The sequence below is a fragment of the Canis lupus genome, chromosome 14, assembly GCF_003254725.2.
Source record: "Canis lupus dingo isolate Sandy chromosome 14, ASM325472v2, whole genome shotgun sequence".
Lineage (NCBI taxonomy): Eukaryota > Metazoa > Chordata > Mammalia > Carnivora > Canidae > Canis > Canis lupus.
In genome coordinates, this window is record NC_064256.1 from 13,698,349 (window position 1) to 13,724,090 (window position 25,742).

General features: G+C 34.2%; 2 protein-coding genes across 23 annotated transcripts in view; one reads left to right on the top strand and one right to left on the bottom strand.

Annotated features, from left to right (window-relative positions):
• Positions 1-3,136, top strand: part of RUNDC3B (RUN domain containing 3B) — a 167,450-nt gene extending 164,314 nt beyond the window's left edge. For 9 of the 14 annotated variants that reach the window (XM_035698462.2, XM_049093522.1, XM_025471484.3 and 6 more), the window contains one exon: positions 746-3,136. In XM_035698462.2, the coding sequence (XP_035554355.2) occupies positions 746-891 (146 nt within the window). In that variant the 3' untranslated portion in view covers positions 892-3,136. The remainder of the gene's footprint in view (positions 1-745) is intronic. The other 5 variants (XM_049093527.1, XM_049093529.1, XM_049093524.1 and 2 more) reach the window with 3 other exon arrangements.
• A 129-nt stretch (positions 3,137-3,265) lies between these two features.
• SLC25A40 (solute carrier family 25 member 40) overlaps positions 3,266-25,742 on the bottom strand; it is a 50,593-nt gene continuing 28,116 nt past the window's right edge. For 3 of the 9 annotated variants that reach the window (XM_025471493.3, XM_025471490.3, XM_049093530.1), the window contains 7 exons: positions 19,346-19,413; positions 17,586-17,710; positions 16,616-16,789; positions 14,475-14,584; positions 11,334-11,415; positions 7,314-7,394; positions 3,266-6,926 (listed from right to left, as the gene is read on the bottom strand). In XM_025471493.3, coding sequence (XP_025327278.1) covers positions 6,814-6,926; positions 7,314-7,394; positions 11,334-11,415; positions 14,475-14,584; positions 16,616-16,789; positions 17,586-17,710; positions 19,346-19,413 — 753 coding nt within the window. In that variant the 3' untranslated portion in view covers positions 3,266-6,813. The remainder of the gene's footprint in view (positions 6,927-7,313; positions 7,395-11,333; positions 11,416-14,474; positions 14,585-16,615; positions 16,790-17,585; positions 17,711-19,345; positions 19,414-25,742) is intronic. The other 6 variants (XR_003145701.3, XR_007401983.1, XR_003145699.3 and 3 more) reach the window with 6 other exon arrangements.

Below are 25,742 nucleotides of genomic sequence, written 5' to 3' on the forward strand. Positions count from 1 at the left end.
AATTATCATACAGGATTAACTAGGTGGGACTAGAGTTCAAAGGACAATGGGAACACTTCTGAGGGGCCATTTAAAAGAGCAGCATTCAGAAACACCTGCTGTATGGTCCAGTTTACACTTCCCTGAACAGAAGTGAAGCTCTTTATCTGCTTCGGAAACCTGCTAATTTTCAAAGACCTCAGCCTTTCACAGCCTCAAAAAGCCACTTCTTGGTAGTATTTGCAAACTTACTCAACTCTGGAGAGAACTTGTGTTCCCCAGCTGTGAAAACAGAACTGCCCATCTTTCTTCAGGGCCTACTGCAGTCCAGTACATGACAAATTCCTGATGCAAGGTAGATGCTGAATAAATGTTCAATAAGTGAGTTAAGGTTCTCCCAATCCAGCCCTTCTCCTGAACTGAAGTAATGCTTCTGTTGCATTACTTACCTACATAGGGATTTCCTATTTCTGTGGCCTGGGCATTGGTACTGTTATTATCCCTTACTAACTGAACATGAACATATTCTGAAAAAAAAAGGTAGTTTTTATTTTTGTCCTAAAACACAGTATCTCAGACTTCCATATCTAGAACTGTTATGAGGAGCGCATGTAATCCTCTGGTAATGGTTTTTGAAGGGAACACTGAAGCTAGAGAAAAACGTAATTAGGTATGTTTACAGTATTTTGTAAGTTTTTAGTTTTATAGGATCTTTTGGTATTCTTCAAGGGCAATTAAATATTTGTTATTTTATCTTAACTTCCAGGTAAAGAAGATACTCCCTCATTACTCGGTCTCTGTGGGTCTCTAACATCAGTGGCAAGTTACAAATCTCTAACAAGTCTCAAATCTAATGACTACCTTGCAAGTCCCACAACAGAGATGACGAGTCCAGGCCTAACTCCATCCTGAAAAATTTTATGTAAAAGCCAAAAGTTTTTATGTTGCAAATGTTCTATTTACGTAAGTTTGACTGCCGGGAAAAACTTTGGAATTTTATATTGTTCTGGCACATGTCTGGAATTCTATTGCTTCTATTAGAGAATTCAGTCCATTACATGTGCCATTCTGAGTGAAAAAGATCTTGCCATTTTAAGATTCTTATATTTGTCACTGAGGAAGTTTAAAAATGAACAGGCTTTAAAAACTTTCAAATATCCTCTAAATTAATAATCCATTATAAATTGTGATGTATATTTATTATTCAGCTGATTTGCATATATTTAAATGTACCATAATCACCAGAGACTGAGTTCAAGGTTTTATTCTAGAGACATAAGCTAAGTATTTTCTTTTACTATTTTATTCATTGATCACATTTTCTAAAACTGACCATTTTTCATTAATTTCCTCCTAGGTTCTGATGTTTAAATGCCTGGTTTTTAGTATGAGGAAAAGGTTCTCAGCTCATTTCATAGTGGCTTACTTGGTTTTTCTTTAACAGTTATCATTTGGCATCAACATTCCATTAACACTTTATAAATTTTGTAGGAATTATGTCTTAGGCCATTACTAAATTTGTTGGGGTCATAGGGAAAGTATTTCAAACCATTTTGGTAAAATGAATAAATTGTTTCCCCAAGATTTTAAAAGGTTAAAAATATCAAATATTCCTCAATATTTGGAAACATTTAAAAATGTAGAACAGATGTTGGAAAGTTCATTTGAGGATTTGAGAACCTTCAAGTAAGGATCAGTAGAGTATCACCATAGTCAACAGTGTGTCTGACAAACAGTGCTGTTTTGTTCTCCCTCATGTGCAGCAATGAATCATGCCATGTTAATGTTAAAAATTGATACTAATGTAAAAATCCCTGCACTTCTACAAGTAAAAAAAAAAATCGTTTTGTTTTTTAAAAAGTTAAGTGCTATAAATTTTTTTTTTTTTGCAGTTTTTGGAACTATATAGTTCATCCATCAAAATCCCATCATATTAAGACAAAATGTATGAAGTATATTTTCTATAGTAAGTAATATGAGGAAAAACACGATCAGTTGTGCCAAAGAAGTTTTATACATTGTTTACATGAAGAGGACACAATACTTAATGGGGACTTCATATGCTATTTTTGTTTATTAATAAAATACTGCATTCAAACTTAGCTTGGACATATAGAAACAGTGTTTCCCCTACAACAATTTATTTTATTCAGAGGAGGCAAGCTGAACTTGTTACATCATTCTTTGTATTAGAAATGTAGGAGTGTGGTGGTTCTGTGCAATATTTAGAGCTCTAATCTCATAATTTGGAATTTAAGGTAATGATAATAAGGCTAGTCTTATATGAAAGTTCAAATGCTGTCATTTCAGGGACAAAGGAGGCCTGGAAACCGTTAAAGTAAGTTGTCCTAGATGTACCAGAACATATTCAGAGCTTTATTCCTTTAGCTTAAGGCTTTAGCACTTGTAAAAATGCAAATATTCTTGAAAAATGGTTTCTTTAACCATTTAATGGTACGTACTCTTAATTCTGTATACCTTATTATGAGTGGGGTATCCAAAGCAATTTTTAATGGGCACAAAGATGAAAGAAAAATACAAAATAAGGACAGTGGAAACCTAGGGAGGAGGGAATAAGAAATGGCTAAGGAGGGAAACTAGAATATTTTTTAGGCTGGCCTTAAGCACTACTGCTGCTTTCCTAAAAAATGATCAGAATGTTTAAAATGCTTTATCATCCATGATCCACTCTCAACTGATAATTACTATTCCTCAGTAATTAAAAAAAAATCATTGTTAAATTTTGTCCATACATTTTTATAAGGGAAAATCAAGATTCCATAATTGATAACATTTTTCAGATTTGTCTAATGCATACAGTAACTTGTGCATCTTAATGTGCTGCTAAATGCAGATTTAAACATGACATCTGAGGATCATGACTTTTCCTCCTTTCTTGGAGCTCTTGGTATAAAATTCATCTGCTAATGTGAATTCAGGTTTCTATACAGTTCATTTCACACTAGTTAGTTATACATGTAGTTAATGTTTGCATGAGGAAACAATGTATGTCTCAATCTTTAATTTTAGGTGGTAGTGTTTATTGTTTACACACCCTACCCAAAACAGAATGCTGAATTATATGCTAATATTTCCATGTGTATTTTGTTGCCTTGTACTATACTTGTTGCATGTGTATTAAATGTTTTGTACCATGCATTAGTGGTTTTATTTTTTCGTTCAAGACAAGTTACTGGATTCAAGTTGTACACTGACCTTTTTGTTTTAGCAAGTATGGTAAATGTGTATTATTCAACACCTAAAATACTAATAATATGACAAAAGGTTTTGGAGAAATCTTTATTTCAACTGATATTAAATTAAATATCTTTTATTTTAAAAAAGTAACATGACTTGCTTTACAATACACAGTATCTGTCGAAGTGGTACAATACAGCAGTAATTTTGGTAGTTGCTAACCTAGTTATGTAAGAACCATGTTTGATTTCTCACCTATAAAATGGAAACATCACCATCTTCTCAGAACCTATGATGGCATCAAGATGATGTCAGCATTAAATGAAATTATATAAACTTTTTATTTAAGTCCTCTTTATTAGATTTCCACACATGTTTTCAAGTGGTTAAAAGTGGGTCTTAAATTTACAACTTATGGAAATTCTTTGTAAAACTTCCTATCGTTAGGTGAAATCTCCAATTTTGATCAACAGATGAGCTGGATTACCTCTGAAATGTCACACGACTGCTTTGAACATCGGGGCTCTTAAATATTGGTTTCCTTTGTTCTTCTGGAAGCAAAGCAGCTTCTGTTTTTAGCATCAGTTCTTTTTAACTGATAGGAAGAGGGAGATAAAATCACATCATTGTCAATATGGTCCCTTTTCAAAGTCTATTCTGGTCCAAACCAATCAATCCTTATTGTATGTCCTCATTTTCCATACTGGAGATTATTTCTCTAAAACCCAACTAAACCCAAATTCACTACATAAGACTTAGCCTTACTACATGTGACACATTTTGGTGTTTTCTGTGCTGTGCTAAACTGTGCTACCCTATTTTCTTTTCAGTTAAAAAAAAATGCTGGTCTTGGGGAAAAAAAATCATCAGACCCAACTCTATAATTATTAGAGCTGTGGCAAAAATACTTGGTTTCCTGTTGCCTTCCTGTTTTTTTTTCCTCTGGGACTAAATTCCATTGACTGATTGAAACTCCCACCTCCAGGTATGTTTAATTCAATCACCTGTCCTAACCTTAGAAACATTTCCTGACACTCCCTCTCTGCCCCCAACTCTGTGGAGAATTCCTCAGCCTTCCCACTGCTCCCCTTGCAGACCTCAAGTCAATCACAGCTTTGCCATCTCCTTGTAGCCAGTGACAGTATCTGAATGAAGCACTTCTTATCTTTAGTGCTTTTTATACTGCCTACCATATAAAAGATCTGAGTAGATGCTGAATGATTGATAGGTTAAAATTTATTTTAAAAATTCACTTTGGAAAAAAAAGAAAAAGTGATACACTGAACTTTCCCATATCCCTGGAATTCATGTTCTGGAAAGAGGGAGGAATTTAAAAGAGTCATGTGGCTACATAAGCATAGTAAATAGTTTCCTAGAATTAAAAGTAAAATTTATTTTAACTTCCCTATCAACTTTTTCAAAAAAATCAAATGTCTATTATATGGAAGGTGGCAAACATGTAATATTTGATTATCTTTTTAAAAAATGTGCACACACATAAGGAAGTAAATGTATATGTTAGAAAATTTAACACAGATTTAGACTATTTGCTTTCAGAAACACTGAAAACATAATTTCTAGCCAAGTGCTTTTCAGTTGCTACTATATGTTTTGCTTAAATAAAGGATAAATGCTTCTTTACCACTTGAGTATAGAGAAAGTTTCAATTCACCCTTCTTTTCACCCAGATAAATGGCTGTAATATGTAGTAGAAAAACTACTACGGAATTTGGTTTATTATTTTAGGCATAAATGCTAAGAATTTTCCGTAAGTGCAGTCCATTTTTGGGGATGGAAGGGCAGTTGGAATCTCCCTTCTTCTATTTCTATAAAGTTGAAATATGTGACTGCTTCTTAATAATTATAAGTTTAAACGTTTCTCTTTTCTACCAAAGAGAAGCATAACAAAACAAAGGTAAATTTAAATTTAATACTGTTAAACAACAGTGTTCAAGATAAACTTTCTTATATAAAGTATAGCATTAACAATGATTTTATATGAAAATATTAAGCTCGCAGCACAGTGATAATTTTAAGAAAGCATAAAACATTGTAATGAAAATTTAAGTTATAAATATATAGAATTTTATAGATCTGTGTGTTGCCAAACTTAAGGTAAATCAACACAGTATCAAGTAAACACAAAAGATTACATATAAACCCTATATAGCTTATTTCTGATGAAACATATAAATTCTTTTCTACTTTAATACAAAATACATTAATTCCTCTACCAACACCAAAGATCTTTAACTTAACTATATTACCCTATTTTAGGGGGAAAAAATAATTCACATTTTCATAGCATACACACAGACTGCAATAAAGTGCTTTTCTTATAGGATATAGCTCCTGAGGAAATCAGTCAAAACCAAAAAAAGAGAACATTGTTTTTGTCCCACCATCATACCATTGTTTCAGTCCTACAGGTATAAGCTTCAGTGACTAAAAGCTATTTCTTTCAAGGCCACTGCTGCCTCTTTTGTCTCTTGATGTAGCATATTAACATGAAATGTGTAAAATCAAGGAACATTTTGGAAATATTTTGTGGCTTGTGTTAATAATCTCAGTGTTAGGGCAGCCCAGGTGGCCCAGCGGTTTAGCGCTGCCTTCAGCCCAGGGCATGATCCCGGAGACCCGGGATGGAGTCCCGTGTCGGGCTCCCTGCTTGGAGCCTGCTTCTCCCTCTGCCTGTGTCTCTGCCTCTCTCTCTCTCTCTGTGTGTCTCATGAATAAATAAAATTTAAAATATAATAATCATCTCCGTGTTAGAAGAAAATACAAGTGATCTCAAGAGCTCCACAAAGTGATACCGAAATCTAAGATGGCTGAAACCAGAGGCCCTTCCTAAACTAACATTATTTTTACTACTCTAAATATAATGTGGTTTTCCATTGCACAACCAAGATTCACTGTGCCAAACATTTAAGATAATTAGTAAAGTCTCCTCTCTTGCGGAAACAGTAGATAAAACAGTCTTTTAGTCACCAAAAATATCTTTGTCACATAAACAGTTATATTCTGGTTCATAAAGATAAAATAGCTGTACCTTTGGGCGAAGAAATCCTAATAATGATGAAGCCTTAAAACAGCAACAGGAGGTAAAAAAACAAAAACAAAACTAATGCCTTTCAATTAAAGTAATAATTTGGTAAATGCAAATGTTTAAAGACTGCCATCTATTTACCTACTTTGTTAGAGTACTCAAAGATCTATGTGCGTGATTTAAGTGTGTATAAAAGACTTGGGCATTTTTTTTCCTAGACTCTACCTCATTAGCATACAATTCAAAATATTCTGATATATCTGACACATTCCCAATGACATTACACCAAAACCTGTAATATCAAACTCTCAGAGACTATCACTTTCAGTGTTAAGGAATAATCTTTCTTTTCTTTACATGAACATTTAATGGTTGTGATTTCTGGAATATCTTTTTCAATATCTCAAAAGTTAACAAAATTTATTTTAAAATTAGGGTTATAATTCATAGGCAAAGCAGAAATTACTGCTCATTTAAATTATAAGGTAAAATATATAAAATCATGTTAAGATAACGGTGAAAGAGTTCTTGCCTAACCTCTCCACCTTATTATTTGGCTTTGGTTGTTATTTCAAGTTGAAATATCATCACTAGTATTGCTGTCTTCGAGCATTTTGAGTCTGGAAAAAAGTCTTCCCAAATTCATAGGTACTGATCATAATGGCACAAGCAGGAGCAATTTTAATTAAACGGGGAATGAGGCCTGAAAAAAGAATAGAAAAAAAAAATCAGGATAAATCTTACCTTATGTTTAAATAATATAATTTTTAAAGTTCATTCTGATAATGATCAGATTAAATGAAGTGATGTATCACATACTGTGCCATAAACTGGTGTCAAAGAACAAGCCAAATTACCTCCAATCCCCTCACTTTAATTCCATGATACTTTTAGAGAAATCTTGTCTTTTTAATAGTAAATCTTTTCCTTACAGAAAAGATGTTTGCTTCAACATCATAAATGTGGTTTGTTTTCATAAATAGGGAATGTTTTCAATAATTTCCTGCTTAAAGTTAATTTAGGAAGATGATAAAGATTTGAGAGTAAAAGTAACCATTTATTTAACAATCTGGTAAAGCAAGTATTTTACCTGTAAATAATCCTGCAAATCCATTCTTAGCAACAATGTTCTTCATGATAGCCCAGGTTGACATATGCAAAGGCATAGAAACTAAATGTTAAACAAATGATACATTATAAATTACCACTTAATAATTTTGAACACAAGTAATACACATAAAAATGTTTACAACCTTTGGGCATGTGTAACTGCATTATAACAGATTTACCTAAAATTTACCCCGTCTTATTTTTAACAGTTGGATTCATTAAAAAGAAAAATTAGAAGAAGGTCATAAATTTAAAGTTAAAGGTGTATAGGACTAGATATAATCAAGGAGGGATATACAGATGGATTCTTCTGAATTAAGTTTCTTAAGCTTGGTGGTGGGTGGTATCCTTTATACTTTGTTCCATGCTTTAAAAATCTTTCATAATGAAAAATTTAAAAGATGTGTAGAAATCTTCATGGGGTTCCCAAAGCCAAACAAGCCCTGATAACTATTTTTCATTAAATTTTTATTGCACACATTTTTTAAAAATGCTTTTTTCTAAGAAGAGGTTCTGAAAAAATAGCTCATTCTCTCTAGGGAGGTCTGCCTTTATTAAAACCTTTCTGAATAGGTGTGCCAGTCTTGCTATCAATTATATCAGTCTTGTATCCTCCAGGTTTAGCCTTTTTTTAAAAAATAAAATTCTGCATTTTTATAAAACTTTATAAAAAGTATTTCAAATTGTACAATCACTAGAAGTACACAGTTATAAAAGCACACACTTCACTTGGCATCTCTAGTCTTTAAATAACAGTAATGTCTCATTTGCAACCATTCAAATATCAGACAGTAAAAAAACTATTTATTTTTAAAAAACAACAAAAATATATGTTGCCAAGGTTGAAACATTCAGCTATGAATGAGCAACCCATGCACAAAGTTTACTTACCTTCTTTTACACAATGATTCTAAGCAGCTGGCTTAGCCCACAGATTACTAGATGCAGTAAGTAAAAAAAGAATCTAAGAAGCAAGCATACTACCATGTATGCACTGACATGACGTGCTGAAGTTGTCAAAGTCTTGGTTTGAGATCAGCTGGATGATGGGCAAACTCTGCTATATTATCCTCATTAGCTGCTCAGAGCTGCATTATAAGACTCTAAGATAGTCAGTGTGACCGTGCATAACAACTTGGAGTCATTAAGAAAGATGAAAGTATGTATTACTAAGCATGCCCAGGGAAAAAAGGGAAAAGTTGGAGAAAGAGAGCTTTCAAAAGTGGCTTTTTAGAATTTTGCCACTTAATGGAATGGGGGGCTCATTATCTCAAATCTCATGTTTATAAATAGCAGTGTCTGAGGATAAGTGAGGCTTTGTGATTTATTCAGGAAGCTATATGATCAATATAAATACTGTAAGTATAAATATAACAACTATAGCAACCCAACAGGAAGGACACATTTTTTAAACTAAGAACAAAGTATTTGTGAATGAAATTTAACTTTCTAAAGAAAGTCAATGACAAAAATTTTACACTACAAGTCAGCAACTTCTTCATGTTTAAATTATTCCATTTAAATTTTGAAAACAACTAATGAAAGAAAAGAAGCCAAGTAGCCAGGTATTTCTGAACTTGTAGAATTCAAGCCCCAAAGTGGTCCTATTAAATAGCAGGGTGCAATTAATGCAAAAGAATGGATAGAAAGCATTATCAACTGAAGGTGAGCCTTGGTAGAGCTCTAATGGAATCTCCCAAGTATCTCCTGCCTCAAGTTCTAACACTCTAGAGCCATTCCTGGAGGTGATAAGCCACTTTTTATATTGTAAGGAGACCTTGTTTGGTTATTACATATTTCAAGTAGAGACAACAAGAAAATAAACTCACTTACCATCCACATTTAGCAAATCTGAGCAACTGTATCTTTTAGTTACAACTGAAGAGGCCCCTTATATTTCCTCTCAGTATTCCTCCTCTCTCTTCAGAGGTAACCACTCTCTCGTCTTTCTTTTTTCCTTTATCTTTCTCATGCTTGTGTCTAAACTTTCACTACATCTGAATATATACTCTTGCTTTTGATCGTCTTAAACTTTATACAAATGCTATCACACTGTACACTTATGATGTGCTTTTAGAATGATCTATGTTGGCAAGTATAGCTGTTTGATTGTAATTGCTGTATGGTATTGCATTAGATGGATTATCACTGTTTACCCATTTCCTTGCCAAGGACTATTTTGGGCCTTGGCAAAGGACCAAACTAAAAACTAAAACTGAAAACTCTTAGTTCTAACTAAAAACTCTTCAGTGAGTATCAAAGGGCCTTTCTTGATATTGCCAGATTATTTTCCAAACTTAGACTCTTACCCACCTAGCATGAGAGTTCCATTGCTCCATATCCTCCCGAACGACCCAGGGCATATAAAATGTCCTTCCACTGCCCTTCTGGTTGGCATTGTTTTCGTTACTACTAAGATTAAACTTCTCTTCACAAATTTGTCATATACGACCATTTTTTAATAGTTTAAAAATTTCCATTGAAGCATTTTTAAAAAATTAATATATTCATAGAAAAAAGAAGTTTAACAGTTGAAAACAGGTGGATCTGAGCCAGGTTTAAAAAGCTGAAGGTTAAGGTTAAATTCTTTTTAACTAAATGATGGATGCCTAAGTGAGGTAAAAGTCACCCCTGTTATAAAATTTGGCACTCACTACATCCTGATATGCTTCTTTTCCATTACATTATGAGCTGTCTGAGGACTTGGATACTGCCTCACTTCTCTGTATATACCAGCATAGTGCGCTCGAATCAGCGGTCAATTAATGAATGGGAGACATGGTCTAAGTGCACTGATACAGAGATCATATTCTTACAAGGAACTCTCCATCATTCTCCGTATAACACTTATTTGCCTTTTTGCTTAGAGATAATGGATTTGGTATAGCTGAGCTAGAGTGGAGGAAGCCACTTCTAAAGGGAGCATTTACCTCTTTGGTGGGGATGATCTGATAAAAATGAGAAAAAATATGTGCTGTTTATCACTCAAATCAGAAGTGCAGTCTGCAGAAGTATGTCTTGCTAAATATAACTAGTTCATAGCTAAAGGAGAGTAACAGGTAAAAGTGATCAATGATAAGTAAAATTAAGACCCAAGGCTTATTTAAGATTTCTCACTAATGTGATTTAAGAAAAAGCACCCCAGGTGACTCCAAAGGTTATTTACGTAACCAGGTAAGTGGTTCTCAAACCTTTGCATCAGAATTTAACTGTAGAGATTCTCATCTTTGTTGACTTCCCAGGTCTTAGCTAACTCCTATTATTAGAATGGACTAGGACTTTGGACTTAAAGACAGAGCAGTCACTAATATTCACCAGATTCAGTTTCAGAGATTTGTAAACAATGTTTCTTTAAATATAATAAGACCTATTAGACTTGTATGCAGAATATTCTGGTGGGTAACAACAGTTTACTTAACATTATTATGTTTATCAGTCACAAGGCTTACATGACACAATTTTGTAATAGATAATTTCCAATGAGTTTGCCACACTTTCTATAGAAAATAATGAAAGAAGGAATCTAGTGGAAGCAACTAAGAGTGCACTTTTGTTCTAGAAGAAATTACAGGTTACAAAAAAGTAAAAATAGATAACAGGAAGGAAAAAAAAAACATACCAAAAGGAAGGGAAGCTAAAAAAACATTAAGCAAAGGAATGAAATGTATACTCACACTAATGAAACAAAACACACCGAGAGAAAAAGGGTTCCCATTAATTTCCTATCCTTCACCCTAAATTGTCTAGGTTTATTTGAAAGAATGGTTATATAGTATGTAGTCTTCTATCTAGCAGGTATGAGACTTAACTAATGGCAGGCAAATATATATAGATTTTTAAATTTCTTAAATTTTGGAGGGGGTTGAGAGTATTTTTTCTCTGAGCATTCCATACTAGGAGTGTAAACTTTCAGTTAAAGCAGCAGAGGAAAAAAAAATCTGGAAAGAAAAACAAAAATAATCATAGCGTCTTGAAAATGCTTTAAATTATTTAAACTTACTTTTATGACTTTCATATATCCAAAGTTGTGTCTGCTTTTGTGTTTTTACCACATCAAATGGCAAAGTTGCAACAGCTGCAATCTAGCAAAATGTAAAATTAAACCCACTTTAAAATTTTTTTAATATTTTTATATTAAGTAGCATATTACCTAAGGATAATAATGGAAATCATAACTAAACTGAAACAAGATGAAATCAGAAATATTCAAAGAGAAGTTTTTATTAAAACAGATAACATGTCCTGTGTATTTCTCCCAAAATCCAGAAGTAAATAATTTAGTTTCAAAAAAGTTCCCCTACTCTCCTGAGGTCTCACAGCTACTAGTGGTAGAGTCAGACTTACAACTCAACTGACCACTGGGACTCCAAAACCAGTATTCACAATTTCTGATTATTTTCCTATTATTCCTTTACTACACATGATGGTATAATACATATTTTAAAGCAGAAATTCTTGATTATGTAGTAAGCATTTTAAAATTTCCAACAAATGTCTTAGAATAAAAAAATTAAATTTACACAAGCAAACCCTTTTCTTTATGGGTTTCAACATACCAAATAGTTACAATAGTTTACATATCACACTTTAAGAAGAATCTTGAAATGAATCAATGATTATTTTCATAATGACCTAATTAAGGAAGGTTTTTTCAAAGAATAAATTCCCGTAATATTTGCTACAACAGCCATGCAAAGTAAAAACTTTTTTTTCCCAGCTCACATTTGATAGTATGCTCCTAAAATGCTCCCTGAAATCATTCACATTGTATTTCACCTCAACAATGCTGTTTAAAGTTTCTGAACTGAAATCAGTTTTAAAGATCTCACATAGAATAGTGAAAATTAACAAGACAGGAAACAACAAATGTTGGAGAGGATGTGGAGAAAGGGGAACCCTCTTGTATTGTTGGTGGGAATGTGAACTCATACAGCCACTCTGGAAAACTGTGTGGAGGTTCCTCAAAGAGTTAAAAATAGAGCTATCCTATGACCCAACAATAGCACTGCTGGGGATTTACCCCAAAGATACAGATGCAGTGAAAGACCGTGACACCTGCACCCCAATGTTTATAGTATCAATGTCCACAATAGCCAAACTGTGGAAGGAGCCTCGGTGTCCATCGAAAGATGAATGGATAAAGAAGATGTGGCTTATGTATAGAATGGAATATTACTCAGCCATTAGAAACGACAAATACCCACCATTTGCTTCAACGTGGGTAGAACTGGAGGGTATTATGCTGAGTGAAGTAAGTCAATAGGAGAAGGACAAACATGTGGTTTCATTCATTCGGGGAATATAAAAAATAGTGAAAGGGATCATAGGGGAAAGGAGAGAAAATTAAGTGGGAAAAATCAGAGAGGGTGACAAAACACGAGAGACTCCTAACTCTGGGAAATAAACAAGGGGTAGTGGAAGAGGACGTGGGCAGGGGGATGGGGTGACTGGGTGACGGGCACTGAGGAGGGCACTTGAAAGGATGAGCACTGGGTGTTATACTATATGTTTTATACTATATGTTGGCAAATCGAACTCCAATAAAAAATATACAAAAAGAAAAAGAAATCTCACATAAGTGAAAATCAGTTATTATTCCTCCCTCTCCACAATCTAGCATGTAGTAGCAAAAGGCAGTTAACAAATGTTAATATATAAGCCTTTGACACTTTCTAAAAGGATGCTGCTATTCTGTTTTGTGACAGAAAGCCTGAACATCACACTGATGTTTTTTCTGTTGCAGAGGTAAATTTTTATTTGAAAACAGTAAAAAGGCAATGATACTTTCTAGATCATTAAAAAAATTTTTAATTAAATTTTCTGTGTTTAAGCAGTAGTGAAATAGAGAATTTTCCTTCCTATTACTGGAAAGCTGGTACAACATCCTGAAGCTATTCAATTTTTTTTAAAGAATTTTATTTACTTGAGAGAGACAGATAGCATGTGCAGAGAGAGGGAGAAGTAGACCCCACTGAGCAGGGAGCCTGACACAGGGCTTGATCCCAGGACCCTAAGATCATGACCTGAGCCAAATGTAGATGCTTAACCAAATAAGCCACTCAGGCACCCCACATTATTCAACTTTTTAAAAGAGACATTAAGCATTATTTATAAGTACAAAACTGGTTTTGTAATTCAACTGTTACAAATATAAATAGTACCTGTTCTTTTCACTCATGCTGGATTAAGATATAAATGAAATATAATTAAGTTACATGTAATCACCTCAAAAAAATAAAGAAGAATGAAAACATTATGCTGGTTTTTAACTACTTAAATTACTCAAAAAGTAACTGCTCTCTGTCTCTATCGGCTTAAAAATCCCAGGGTTAATCTGACAGACCCCAGACCTAAGAACACTCCTATCTCAGTTCCAAACACAATCACAGTCGCTTCCTTAGCCCAGGCTTTCTGGCACAGTTATTCTAGTATTTTCCTGCAGGTCTCCATCCCTTCACTATGCTCCTGTACTCTTTTCATTTGGTTCCAAAAGGTCAGCATCTCACTCTAGGTCATCACAAATTCATTTTGTAAGTATGTGAAAATAAGAAAACTCTGTGGCCAAGATAATGATACTATGAATCTGCATAAAAGACCACTACACAACTTTACATTATGTGGAGGAATGGAACAGTGAACTTTCTACTTCCTAAAAATGGTCATTTGAGATTCCCGCCTCCTGACTGTAATTTTTGTTAAAATTCTTTTTTTTTTCTGTTAAAATTCTTTTAAGAAATACTTAGCCAAAATGTTCTCAAACAAATAGGAATTAGCAGCAGAGGATGAAATTACTTCTGTTCAATATGATTACACAAAAATGATACTCCATTAAATATAACCTAACCAGATATATTGGCATTAATTTAATGAACAAATTGGCAAGTATTTGGTAAATAATAAAGCACTAATTAAGATATTATCATAACTATAATGATCTAACATACCAAAAATTTTTCAGAAAAACTAATGTAATATAATAAAAACATAAATTATTTCCTCAAAATAGGATAGAAAATTTTTAAAGCAGTGCAGCCCAAATCTGATCTCAATAGATATGAAATGCTATATAATCTTTCATTCTATTTTAATAAGACAATTCCTATTATTCTGGAATATTAACAACAAAAGAATATCAACTTACAGAACCAGACAATGCCCCTGAAGTAAAGTTGATCATAAATGTTGGTTCATATAGACCAGATTTTGCACACAACCACTTCTTTAAAACTTCATAGTTGTACCAGTACATTGCTATAAAAACAGAAAATGAAATGAATACATAATTTAGAAGTGAAATGTGGACCTTAAGTATATAAGGTTATATATTAAAGAAAAAGGGAAAATATGACCCTGACACACTTTACTTTCTGCTTGGACACACATACTAGTTAAGATTGAAAAAAAAAAGCAAAAAAAGGGAACCAAATTCTTAAGAAATATTCTAGCAATCTTATAAATAAAACCCCACCTATATAATAGTTAAGTAGGACTTTAATTCCAAAACCTGACAAGGACAGTAGGAGAAAGACAGGTATAGTTCAATATCATTCATTAACACAGGTATAAAAATTCTTAGGAAAAAAAAACAACAACAAACGAAGTATTTCATAAAAGATCATACACTATGACTAAACGGGGTTATTGTTAGAAGAATGCAAAGGCAGTAAAATGTAATAATTTCTTTAAATGCCAAACACAACTTTAAAAGAACCATGGGATCATCTAAGATTGATGGAAAAGCCTTTCACAAAATTCAATACATTTTCACTTAAAGCAAAGCAATTTCTTGAAAACTTAGGGGATAAAAGAGAATTTCTTTAACTAGAAAAAGAATATACATCAAGAATCCTTAGCAAAGGGATCCCTGGGTGACGCAGCGGTTTAGCGCCTGTCTTTGGCCCAGGGCGCGATCCTGGAGACCCGGGATCGAGTCCCACATCAGGTTCCCAGTGCATGGAGCCTGCTTCTCCCTCTGTCTGTGTCTCTGCCTCTCTCTCTCTCTCTCTCTCTCTGACTATCATTAAAAAAAAAAAAAAAAAAGAATCCTTAGCAAAAATAATGGTGAAACAACAATTATTTCCTTTAGGATGAGAAAAATGACACGGATGCAACATCATTGCTATTATTCAAAACTGTTCTACAAAGCACAGTAAGAGAGAACCAAATAAAAGCTCTAATGATTTAAAATGAAACAAAGTAGTTATAATTTACATATTTGTCTATACAGAAAATTCAAGATAAGCAAAGTAAAATTAATAGTTTTAAAAGTAGCTGAATATTAAATATAATCTAACACACAAAAATTAATTATAACACTGCACCAGCCTAAGACTTGAAATCTTTATTTTAATAGAGCTTTTAAAATAGCTACTAAAGTTGGAAGTGGTTATAACTATAAATAAATCTAACTCCAAAAAATACAGTATTTATGAAGAAAAATTTAAAACTCTACTGAGACACTTTAAAGAAGAATTATAAGAGAGAGATGACATTTCTATGGGGGAAAATAAGGTAACCTTAATAAGGCACTAGTAATTTAGACAACATTGCAGCATTAGTGCAGGCCTAGACAAACTAGCCAGTGGAAGATATCCATGCATACATGAAGCTTTGATGTGACAGGTGACACATCAAATCCTTGGAGCAAGTGTGTTTACTGAATAAATGATGCTGGGATAACCATTCATGTATAATGGGGAAATAGAGTTGAATATTTATCTCAGTTCTTAACTGCAAATCAATTACAGATAAGTGAATGGCCAATGAAATGATACTCAACTTCATTAAGAATCAAGAAAATATAAGTGAGGTACCACTTTAAATTACTAAACAAAACTTACGAACTCTAACAGTAAAAGTACTGGTGAGGGTATGAAATGAAGGAACAGGAAGCTGGTAGGTGTACTGATCTATACAATCACTTTAGAAAAGAATCTGACATGTAATAATTAAAAAATATATATTTATATGAACTGGCAAAGCTAATACTGGAGAAATTCTTGTACATGTACACCAAAAGTCTGTTAAAAATGTTCACAACAGCATTTACTTGTTTACTCATAAACGAGTAAAAATGAAAAAAGTTTCACATAAAAAAACAAATCTTAAGATTCTTGAGTAAAATAAGCATTTTCAAAATCTTTAAAATAGGTAACAGCATGTTAACTAAGTAACATATTGTTTAACAATAATACACATGTGGTAAAACTATTTTTAATTTAAACGTGATATATACGTAAGACAATGCTACCTAAATTTAGCAGATACCAAGATAAATCCTACCTGAGAATGGTACATCTCTAAGAATAGTAGGAGCCCAGCCCTTCCAAAGGGAAATCCAACCATCTTCAGACACTTTCTTGCTGACAAATCGATGCAATTCTTTGGAAGAAAACTTCTTAGATTGCATCTTGGTTCTAATCAATTCTAATGGACTTATCACAGTTACTGCACCAACTAATACCAACAAGCAAATATAAGAAAACAAACAAAAAGCCATGTACTATGCAAACACACATGCAAAAAATATTTCATGCATTTTATATACTTTTTATTCTGAAATGTCTGCAAATCTTAAAGTCAAATATCTAATGATGCCAACATAATGGTGCACATTTTTTTTTCCCTTAATAAAGGTATTTCTTAAAAGCCTGTTTTCATATAACTTACTCTTTCTGGTTTCAACTCTTTTTTCTTTTTAAGATTTTTTTTTAAGTAATCTCTATACCCAATGTGGGGCTCAAACTCACAACCCTAAGATCAAGAGTCTCATGCTCCACCAACTGAGCCAAGCCCGGTACCCTGGTTGCAACTCTTTCAAGAGCAGCTCCAGAAATACTACATGTCAATTACACTACTATGAAGCTCACCCCCACAGCACAGAGAAAAATATCTTTCTGCACAGAGGCACCTTTCCTTCCGATTAAATAAACTCTGAATCCTGGAGTCCATAAGGAAGAAGATTCATGACTTAGCCATCAATTTGACATCAACTTAACATCTACTGTCACTCTAAAATCTAAATTCTAAAGCCTAAACTCTCTGTCCAGGATTCAACAGGGATGGGTTGATCCCATCTTATTCTGATGGCAATTGCACATACTATATGACTTCCAGAGTAGATATTAACAAATTAGTACAAACTACAATGCAAAATGTACCAATACTCTGTATTTTATGCAAAATTATCTGTCAAAATTTTAAAAGCTCTAAACAAAAATCAAAATGAAAATACAGTAAGTTTATTACTTACATCTGGCAACAATTCCAGCAATAATTGGTATACGACTTTCATTTTCTCCTAATTTTGATCTCAGAAGAGCAGATAATTGATCATAGCAGGTAAAATAAATAACTGTGGCAGGAACTGCCATCACTCTATTAGAAAGATACCAACAAAAAGATTTGTACGAAACTGTCAAAAGGCTTAAATGTATTAAATTATTATTAAATATAAGCTAAAATCCTTATATTGTATATAAGCTGAAAACTCTAACAAATCAGCCAATGGGATCAATTTTTATTTTATTTTAAAATTATTAGTGTTTAATTTAGTAGGCAACAAAAAGATGTACAATAGGTATCTGCCCTACAGAAGTTTATATTCTAGTTGTGAAGATCAAGTTACAAAGCACTCGATCAGGTCATAAATAGGAAAAGACTAAAGAGGACACTCCTCTACCTCCTTGATTTATTGATTTTGGCCTCCCAAAAATCCTCCTTCCCAATTATAGTTACTATAACATGAAAATCTCTAAAGTAAAAAATACAAGAGCACTTGTAAAATATTTTTAACTACAGACTATCATACCTACTTATAACCAGAAATAAAGTAAGATTTATGTTGCCAGAATTATATGTGTATAGTTTTGATGAAATTCCTATGGCAAAAAAAAAAAAAAAAAAAGAAAGAAAGAAAGAAAGAAATTCCTATGGCATATTCTTTCAAATGAAATTATCAAAAGGGAATTATTAGTAAAATTAAACACAAAATTGCAGGCACTATCATGTTATATATATTAATACAAGAAACCAGTTTTTGTTTATGGTCTAAGGGACATTCACAGACTGTACTTTGAAAATGACTAATGTTCCACAGTGAAGTTTGATGAGAATTTAGAAACAAAATTGACTGCAGGGCTTGGATCAGCCACTAATTTTACAATTTTAAGCACTGTTTAAAATGTAAGCCTCAAAGTATCTAATTTGCTCCACAAAAAGATACAGAAAAGGGAAGGTATACATATCACAGTATCTCTTATTATTGTCATAAAACAAAAAGTCAACGCCAAGTTCTTAATTTCTGAAAATGAAAAAAAATTATGCTTGTGCATCAAAGACTTACCACAGCAGGCCTGGTTGCTCAAATCTTCTTTCTCTTCAGGAGGACACTTTGCATGCTTGATCTTTGGTCAATTCCAAAGAATGTAGCCCTTGGAATATTCCCTATCATAAGGGTGTTTGTTTTGTTTTTGGTATGTCTGGAGCACAAAATCAACTTGTCTAGGTTGTTCTCTGCAAGTGATGTGATTTGCTTTCTTTTTGGAGGTCTGGAGTTTTGGTAGTCACAGGTGGTCATAAAGAAAGAATTTGCCTATGTCACTAATTCTCAATATAAGCCTCAGACTTTGCCACTGAAACTCATTTTAAAGTAGAAATACTTTGCACATGCTGCTGCAGTTCAGTGCTAGAAGAATAAGCATGTCCTATGGGATGTCACCAGGGAGGGTTCTGGAAGCTTTATGCCTGCCTGGTCAGCTACTGTTGTGCCTCTTCCCTTCCTGATTCTGCTTTGTAGCCGCATGCTGTAATAAGTCACAGACAGGAGTATAATCGTCTTTAAGTCCTGTGAGTCCTTCTCTAACAAATCATCAAATGTGTGGGTGGCTGTGGGACTCATAAAACAATGCTTTAGAAAAAGTCCCAATATTATAAATTATGATTTTATCCAATCATGCCAATCATAAGGCAAAACAAAACATTTAGTGAGAAAAATAGTAAATTGCAACTTACAAGGTAGGGGGAAGGCCACTCCACAGGGATTTAATGCCCTCATTTCGAACGATTTTAAAAAAGGCATCCTAAAAGTATAATAGAAAACAGTCAAAATATATCCCTGAACTTGATATATAAACTTTTTGGTAAATGATTGGTACTTTTATTTTTTCAAGCATTTATTTCCAAAATATGAGCTTCTCAGATTTATGTTTTATCCATTCATTTAAAAAAAATTTCCCTCAACTTTCAAACACAAGTAAAGCATTTCTGAATGATACCTTCTGCTGACAGAATAAAATCTATGTTACTCAGCTATGGCTTATTCTACTTAGATGCCAAGTTTTTAAAATATTATTATAAAAAGGAAATGGAGTAATGGCAGAGAATGGGTCAGATTAACTCTCTTGACCAACCACAGTGTCTGAAAAAATATTTAAACCCAGTACTTGGGGATCCCTGGGTGGCTCAGCGGTTTAGCACCTGCCTTTGGCCCAGGGCGTGATCCTGGAGTCCTGGGATCGAGTCCCACAATGCGCTCCCTGCATGGAGCCTGCTTCTCCCTCTGCCTGTGTCTCTGCCTTTCTCTCTCTGTGTCTCTCATAAATAAATAAATTAATTAATTAATTATAAATAAATAAATCCAGTACTTGAAATTTCTGGAATCAAAAACAGGTAAAAATCAGTGAGAAGTAGGCTGTTGAAAGACAAAGAGCAATGAGTGAGATTTGCAAATCTGCAGATTTTTCTGTATAGAAGTGGCAAAGAATAGCACATTTACTTGCTGGAAATGGCAAAATACAGGATTCAGGCTGACAAAATATCTAGAAACTTAGGTAGGAAAAGGAGGCACTACAGAAAGCATAAGCCCCAAAGTTTGCATACAAAATCAGCCACAAGGGATGCCCGGGTGGCTTAGCGGTTCAGTGCTGCCTTCAGCCCAGGGCGTAATCCTGGAGACCCGGGATCAAGTCCCACATCGGGTTCCCTGCATGGAGCCTGCTTCTCCCTCTGCCTATGTCTCTGCCTCTCTCTCTGTGTTTCTTATGAATAAATAAATAAAATCTTAAAAAATACATCAGTCACAAAGCTTGGCTCACCAATAAATTAGACAATCCTAGACCAAGACAACAAAGTCCAGGCTACAAAATAAACCAGCAGCTAAAGGCTGAGTGGAAATTTCAACTGCAAACCAACACAGGGAAGCCTGACTTTAGAGTCTGAATCCAGCCAAAGTTAACTGTCTTTTAAAACAAAATGGACTCTTTGGAAGAATATTTTCACAATGCATCATTCATAATGTCTTCTATACAATCAAAATTCCTAAGGCATAAAAAAAAAAAAGAAAATGTGCCCATACTTAAAGAAAAAGTAGTCAATAAAAACCAATACTGAAATTTCAGATGATACAATTAGCAGACAAGAAGTCTAAAGCAGGGACGCCTGGGTGGCTCAGGAGTTTGAGTGCCTGCCTTCAGCCCAGGGCATGATCCTGGAGTCCCAGAATCAAGTCCCAGGGAGACTGGGAGCATGAAGCCTGCTTTTCTCTCTGCCTGTGTCAGAGGCCTCTCTCTGTGTCTCTCATGAATAAATAAATATTAAAAAAAAAAAGAAGTCTAAAGCAGCTATTATAAATATATTTAAAAACTTAAAAGATGATATATACACAATGAAAGAACAAATTAGTATTTCAGCATAGGAACAGTTACCATAAAAAACAGCCAAGTGAAAATTCTAAATCTGAAGTAAAAATTCACTAAGTGGGCTTAACAGAAGAAAGGAAATAGCAAATAGAGTCACTGAACTTAAAGACAGAACTTCAGTCTGAAAGAGAAGGAGGAAAAATAATGAAGAGAAATGTCGAGGCTCAGGGACCTGATGGGAAGGAAACATCAAGTGGCATAACAGGTTTACCTAGAATCAGAGGAAAGGAGAGAGAACAGGATAGGAAATATCCTAAGGAAATGATAGCCAAAAACTTCCCCAAATAAGTCAAAGACATCAATTGACAGAGCCCCAAATCCGAAAAGGTTCCAAGAAAAATAAAAACAGACAATGAAAACAGAAAAGCCAAATGACAAAAATACATCTAGAGAAAGGATGATACAAATGAAGGCTAACTTTGCATAAGACACATGGAAGGTCACAAGATAATGTAATGACACGTTTAAGGTGCTGAAAAAAATTATGCCAGAATTTTGTATGCAGCCAAAATAGGCTTTAAAAATGCTTGATAAAGACATTTCAGTAGAACAAAAACTGAGAGGAAAACTGCCAAAACACCTGCCTAAAAGAAATGCTGAAAATAAGGTCTTCAGGAAGAAGGGCCATGCTGCCAAATAGCAACTAAAATCTTCAAAAAAGGAAGGAAGAAGAAATGGTAAATACATGGTTATGTATGAAACATTTCCCCCCTTTATCCTTTTAAATGCTTTAAAAGACATAACTTTTTAAATAAAACATTTTCTAACAGCTGTGGAATTTGTAATGTACAAAGATGTACTATACATTAAGCCATAGCACAAAGAAAGAGGGACAGCATGAATCCTGTCAAAAACCATGAGGGGTCTAAGTACACATACTCTCCTTGCAAGTTACCAAGTCAGCCTGCCACAGTATCCTGAGAGTTGATCAAAGACAAGAATCTCTGGCATAAGAGGTAAAGGACAGTTTATTACTCACAGTAACAGCAGCGGTATCAGCATTTTGTGCCAATTTCCTGAGCCCTAATTTCCACAAAGGAATGTGAAGAAGGCTAGATGACACCTAAACACACAGTGCCTGCATTACAGCAGGGGAAATCTGACCTGAGGGGACCCAAATCCTCTGTAATGTGCAGTGGGGACACTTTCCCTTTGCTCTAGAGGGAGATACTGTATCTATCAAGGTTGTTCACCATACAAACATCATGGAAAAGATGGTAAGGAACATGTTAAGAGCAGTCACAAGATACGCAGAAATGTGAAAGACTTGAAGAACTGTCTCCCTAGAAATGGGAATTGAAAAATCAATATATTATTATTATAACTCAACTAATCCAACAGAATCCAAGAAAGGAGAAGAAAACCAAAAAGCAAAAACAGGGAGCAAACAGTAAAAAAACATACAAAGATAGTAGAGTGACACCCAACTATGTTAAGAATTACTTTAAAGTACTAAGTTTTCCAATTAAAAATCAGAGATTGTCAGAGAGGGGACTAAAAAAGCAAGGCCCAGCTCTATGTTGTCTTGGAGTAATATATATGCTGCTGAAGCAAGCACGACTTGTAGTAGTAGGATAGAAAAAGATATACCTTATAAACAGTATGAGAAAGCTTAAGTGGCTACATTACTATCAGACAAAAAATTTCAAGATAATGAATATTACCAGTGATAAAGACACTTCATTAAAATAAAAATATAACAGAAAAACATATCAAGTATAAATGTATATGTCCCTAAAACAAGGTTTCAAAGGCTATGAAGCAAACCTGGGAGAACTCAAGGGAAAAGAGACAAAGTCCTAATTGAAGATTTTTATATCCTCTTGCAGTGACTGACAGAGTAAAGGAAAAAGTTAATAGGAATTTAGAAGATCTAAATGAAACATCAGCTATCCTGACCTGATGGCTTATAAGACACTATGCCCAACAATTGCAGAATATAGGTTTTATTTTTTTATTTTTTTAATTTTTATTTATTTATGATAGTCACACAGAGAGAGAGAGAGAGAGAGGCAGAGACACAGGCAGAGTGAGAAGCAGGCTCCATGCACCAGGAGCCGACGTGGGACTCAATCCCGGATCCCCAGGATCGCGCCCTAGGCCAAAGGCAGGCACTAAACCGCTGCGCCACCCAGGGATCCCAGAATATAGGTTTTAAAGTGTACATAAAATATTCGCCAAGACAGATCATTTGTAGGGCCACTTAGCAAGATTCAATAAATTTCAAAAATCTGAAAATTTACAGAGTATACTCCTTTGACCACAGTGAAATTAAAGTAGAAATCAGGAATAATAAGATTCTAGAGAATATCCAATTATTAAGAAATTAAATATATTTCTAAATAACTATGGCAAAAAAAGAAATTACAAGGGAAATTAGAAAATATTTCAACTGACTGATAGTAAAAATATAACATTAAAATTTGGGAATACACCCCGAAGGACACAGTTGCCACTTCTTGTCCTCACGACATGAAAAAAGTTTAACAAAATGAAAAGTTAACTCCTCTTAGATTTACAAAACAACTGAAGTCACAGAGCAAACTGCTATCCTGAAAACTGGAGAAACAGATACAGAGACTCACAACTTATTAGAGTGGAAGCCTGCAGTTAGAACCAATGTTAATAACTACACTTTAAACTATAACAAATTGCTGAAAGCTCAGTGTATATTAACTTGAGGATAAAAAAGGCCTGTTGTTAGGGGGCCTCTCACACCTTCATTTTTAGCTCTATGAGTCCTACCAGATTCTCACTGTGAACAGCAGAGAAAAATCTCCTCCTGCTTCCGCAGCAGGTGAAGGAAAAATGTAAACCAGTTTTGAAATATACCCCAAACCTGTATTCTCCTTAATAAAGCATATATTTTAGGGAAACTATTTTATCAGAACTTAAACCACCTGCAGTTTTACAAAAATCTAACCAACCTGGGGCAAGGGAAACACCCAACTCATGTTCCTTAAGAATAAGACCTAGTCACAGGACTGTGGAATATTTCCCTTCCTCCATACCTTATCACCACATCTACAGGGCTCTTGTAAAACAACAGAGGATCACAGCTTTGAAAGAACCACAAGCCTCAGACTCTATTTGAGCAGTCTCTAGGAAAACTTAAGGATAATATGCAAGACAAAAAAAGAGGACACTGGAGGGAATTTTATTCTCTGACAATACAACTACAACAAGCAGTAAACACAGCCTAGCTTCTAATCAGATAAACAAATCACCTGACAATAAAGCTGTATTTACCTCATTTTCTTTTAACCTACTACAACGTGTGGCTTTCTACAAAAAAATAAAAAAAATAAAAAAAATAAAAATAAATACAAAGTACAAAATACAAAGGCAAAATACACAGTCTAAAGAGACAAAGCAAGCATCAGCACCAGACTCATATATGGCAGAGATTTTAGAATTATCAGAATGGGAATCTAAAATAACTAAGATAAATATGCCAAGCATTCTAATGGTAGTGTCAGAGAGGCAGAGGAGGTGTTAGGGCTTTCACTGTCACCAAGAGTAATGAGATCACTCCACCAGTGTCAGTGGAAACTATAAGGGAAGCCAGAACTTCCTCTCTGCTCTGAGTCTGTTTGGGCTGTTATAACCTAGTACCTTACAAATAAGAGAAATTTATTTACCACATTTCTGGAGTCTAGAAGTCCCAGATCACAGTGCTAGGTCAGAGGGCCCTCTCCCAGGTCTCTGATTTCTTACTGTATCCCCAACATGGTAGAAGGGCAAGGCAGCTCTGGGATCTCTTTTATAAAGTCATTAATTCCTTAGGTCTCTGCCCTCTAATCAACTTCAGATTAGTAACCTAATCACCTTCAGCTCCACATTCTAATACCATCACTTCAGGCATTAGGATTTCAACATATGAATTTTGGGCAGGCACAAACATTCAGATCATACTGTCAATCAGTAAAGATTTCTTCCACTACAGGGTGTGTCCCATGGAGGCTGTTAGAAACATGAACTTCCAACTATATCCAGCGCTAACAAAGTGGCACCCCTCTTCCTCTGAGTTAACAGTGTCAAAAAAGCCAAAAAAGCCACTTAAATTAGGGTGTTTAAACAAGATTCAGAATCTCATAATGGAATACTCAAAATTTCCTGGTTTCAATTTAAAAAAAAATCACTTGTCATTCTAAGAACCTGGAGGATGTCAAACTAAATGAAAAAAGATAACAGACTCCAACAATGAGATAAAAATATTAAAATTATCTGACCTAGATTTTAAAGCAGTCAGCAGAAAAATTACTGAGTGATCATTTATGAACATATCCAAAACAAATGAAAAATTAGGAAGCCTTAGCAAAGAAATATACACACAAAAACTCTATGAAGATGAAATTCTTTTTTTTTTTTTTTGAAGATGAAATTCTTTTAAAAAATGTTCAAGTAACACATAGAAGGGAGGAAAAATAAAACAGCAATGGAAAAAAAAGAAGAAGAGGCACCTGGGTGGCTCAGGAGATTAGGCATATGCTTTAGCGCAGGTCGTGATCCTGTGGTCCCAGATTCGAGCCACGCACTGGGCTCCCTACTCAACGGGGAGTTTGCTTGTCCCTCTGTCCCTCCTCCCACCCATACTCTCTCAAATAAATAAATACTAAAACAAAAACAAAGAGAAAACAAAAAAGGAAACGGCATGCTTTTAACGATGAGAGAAACCTAAAATGGAGTCACTTATGCTAATCCTCATGTCA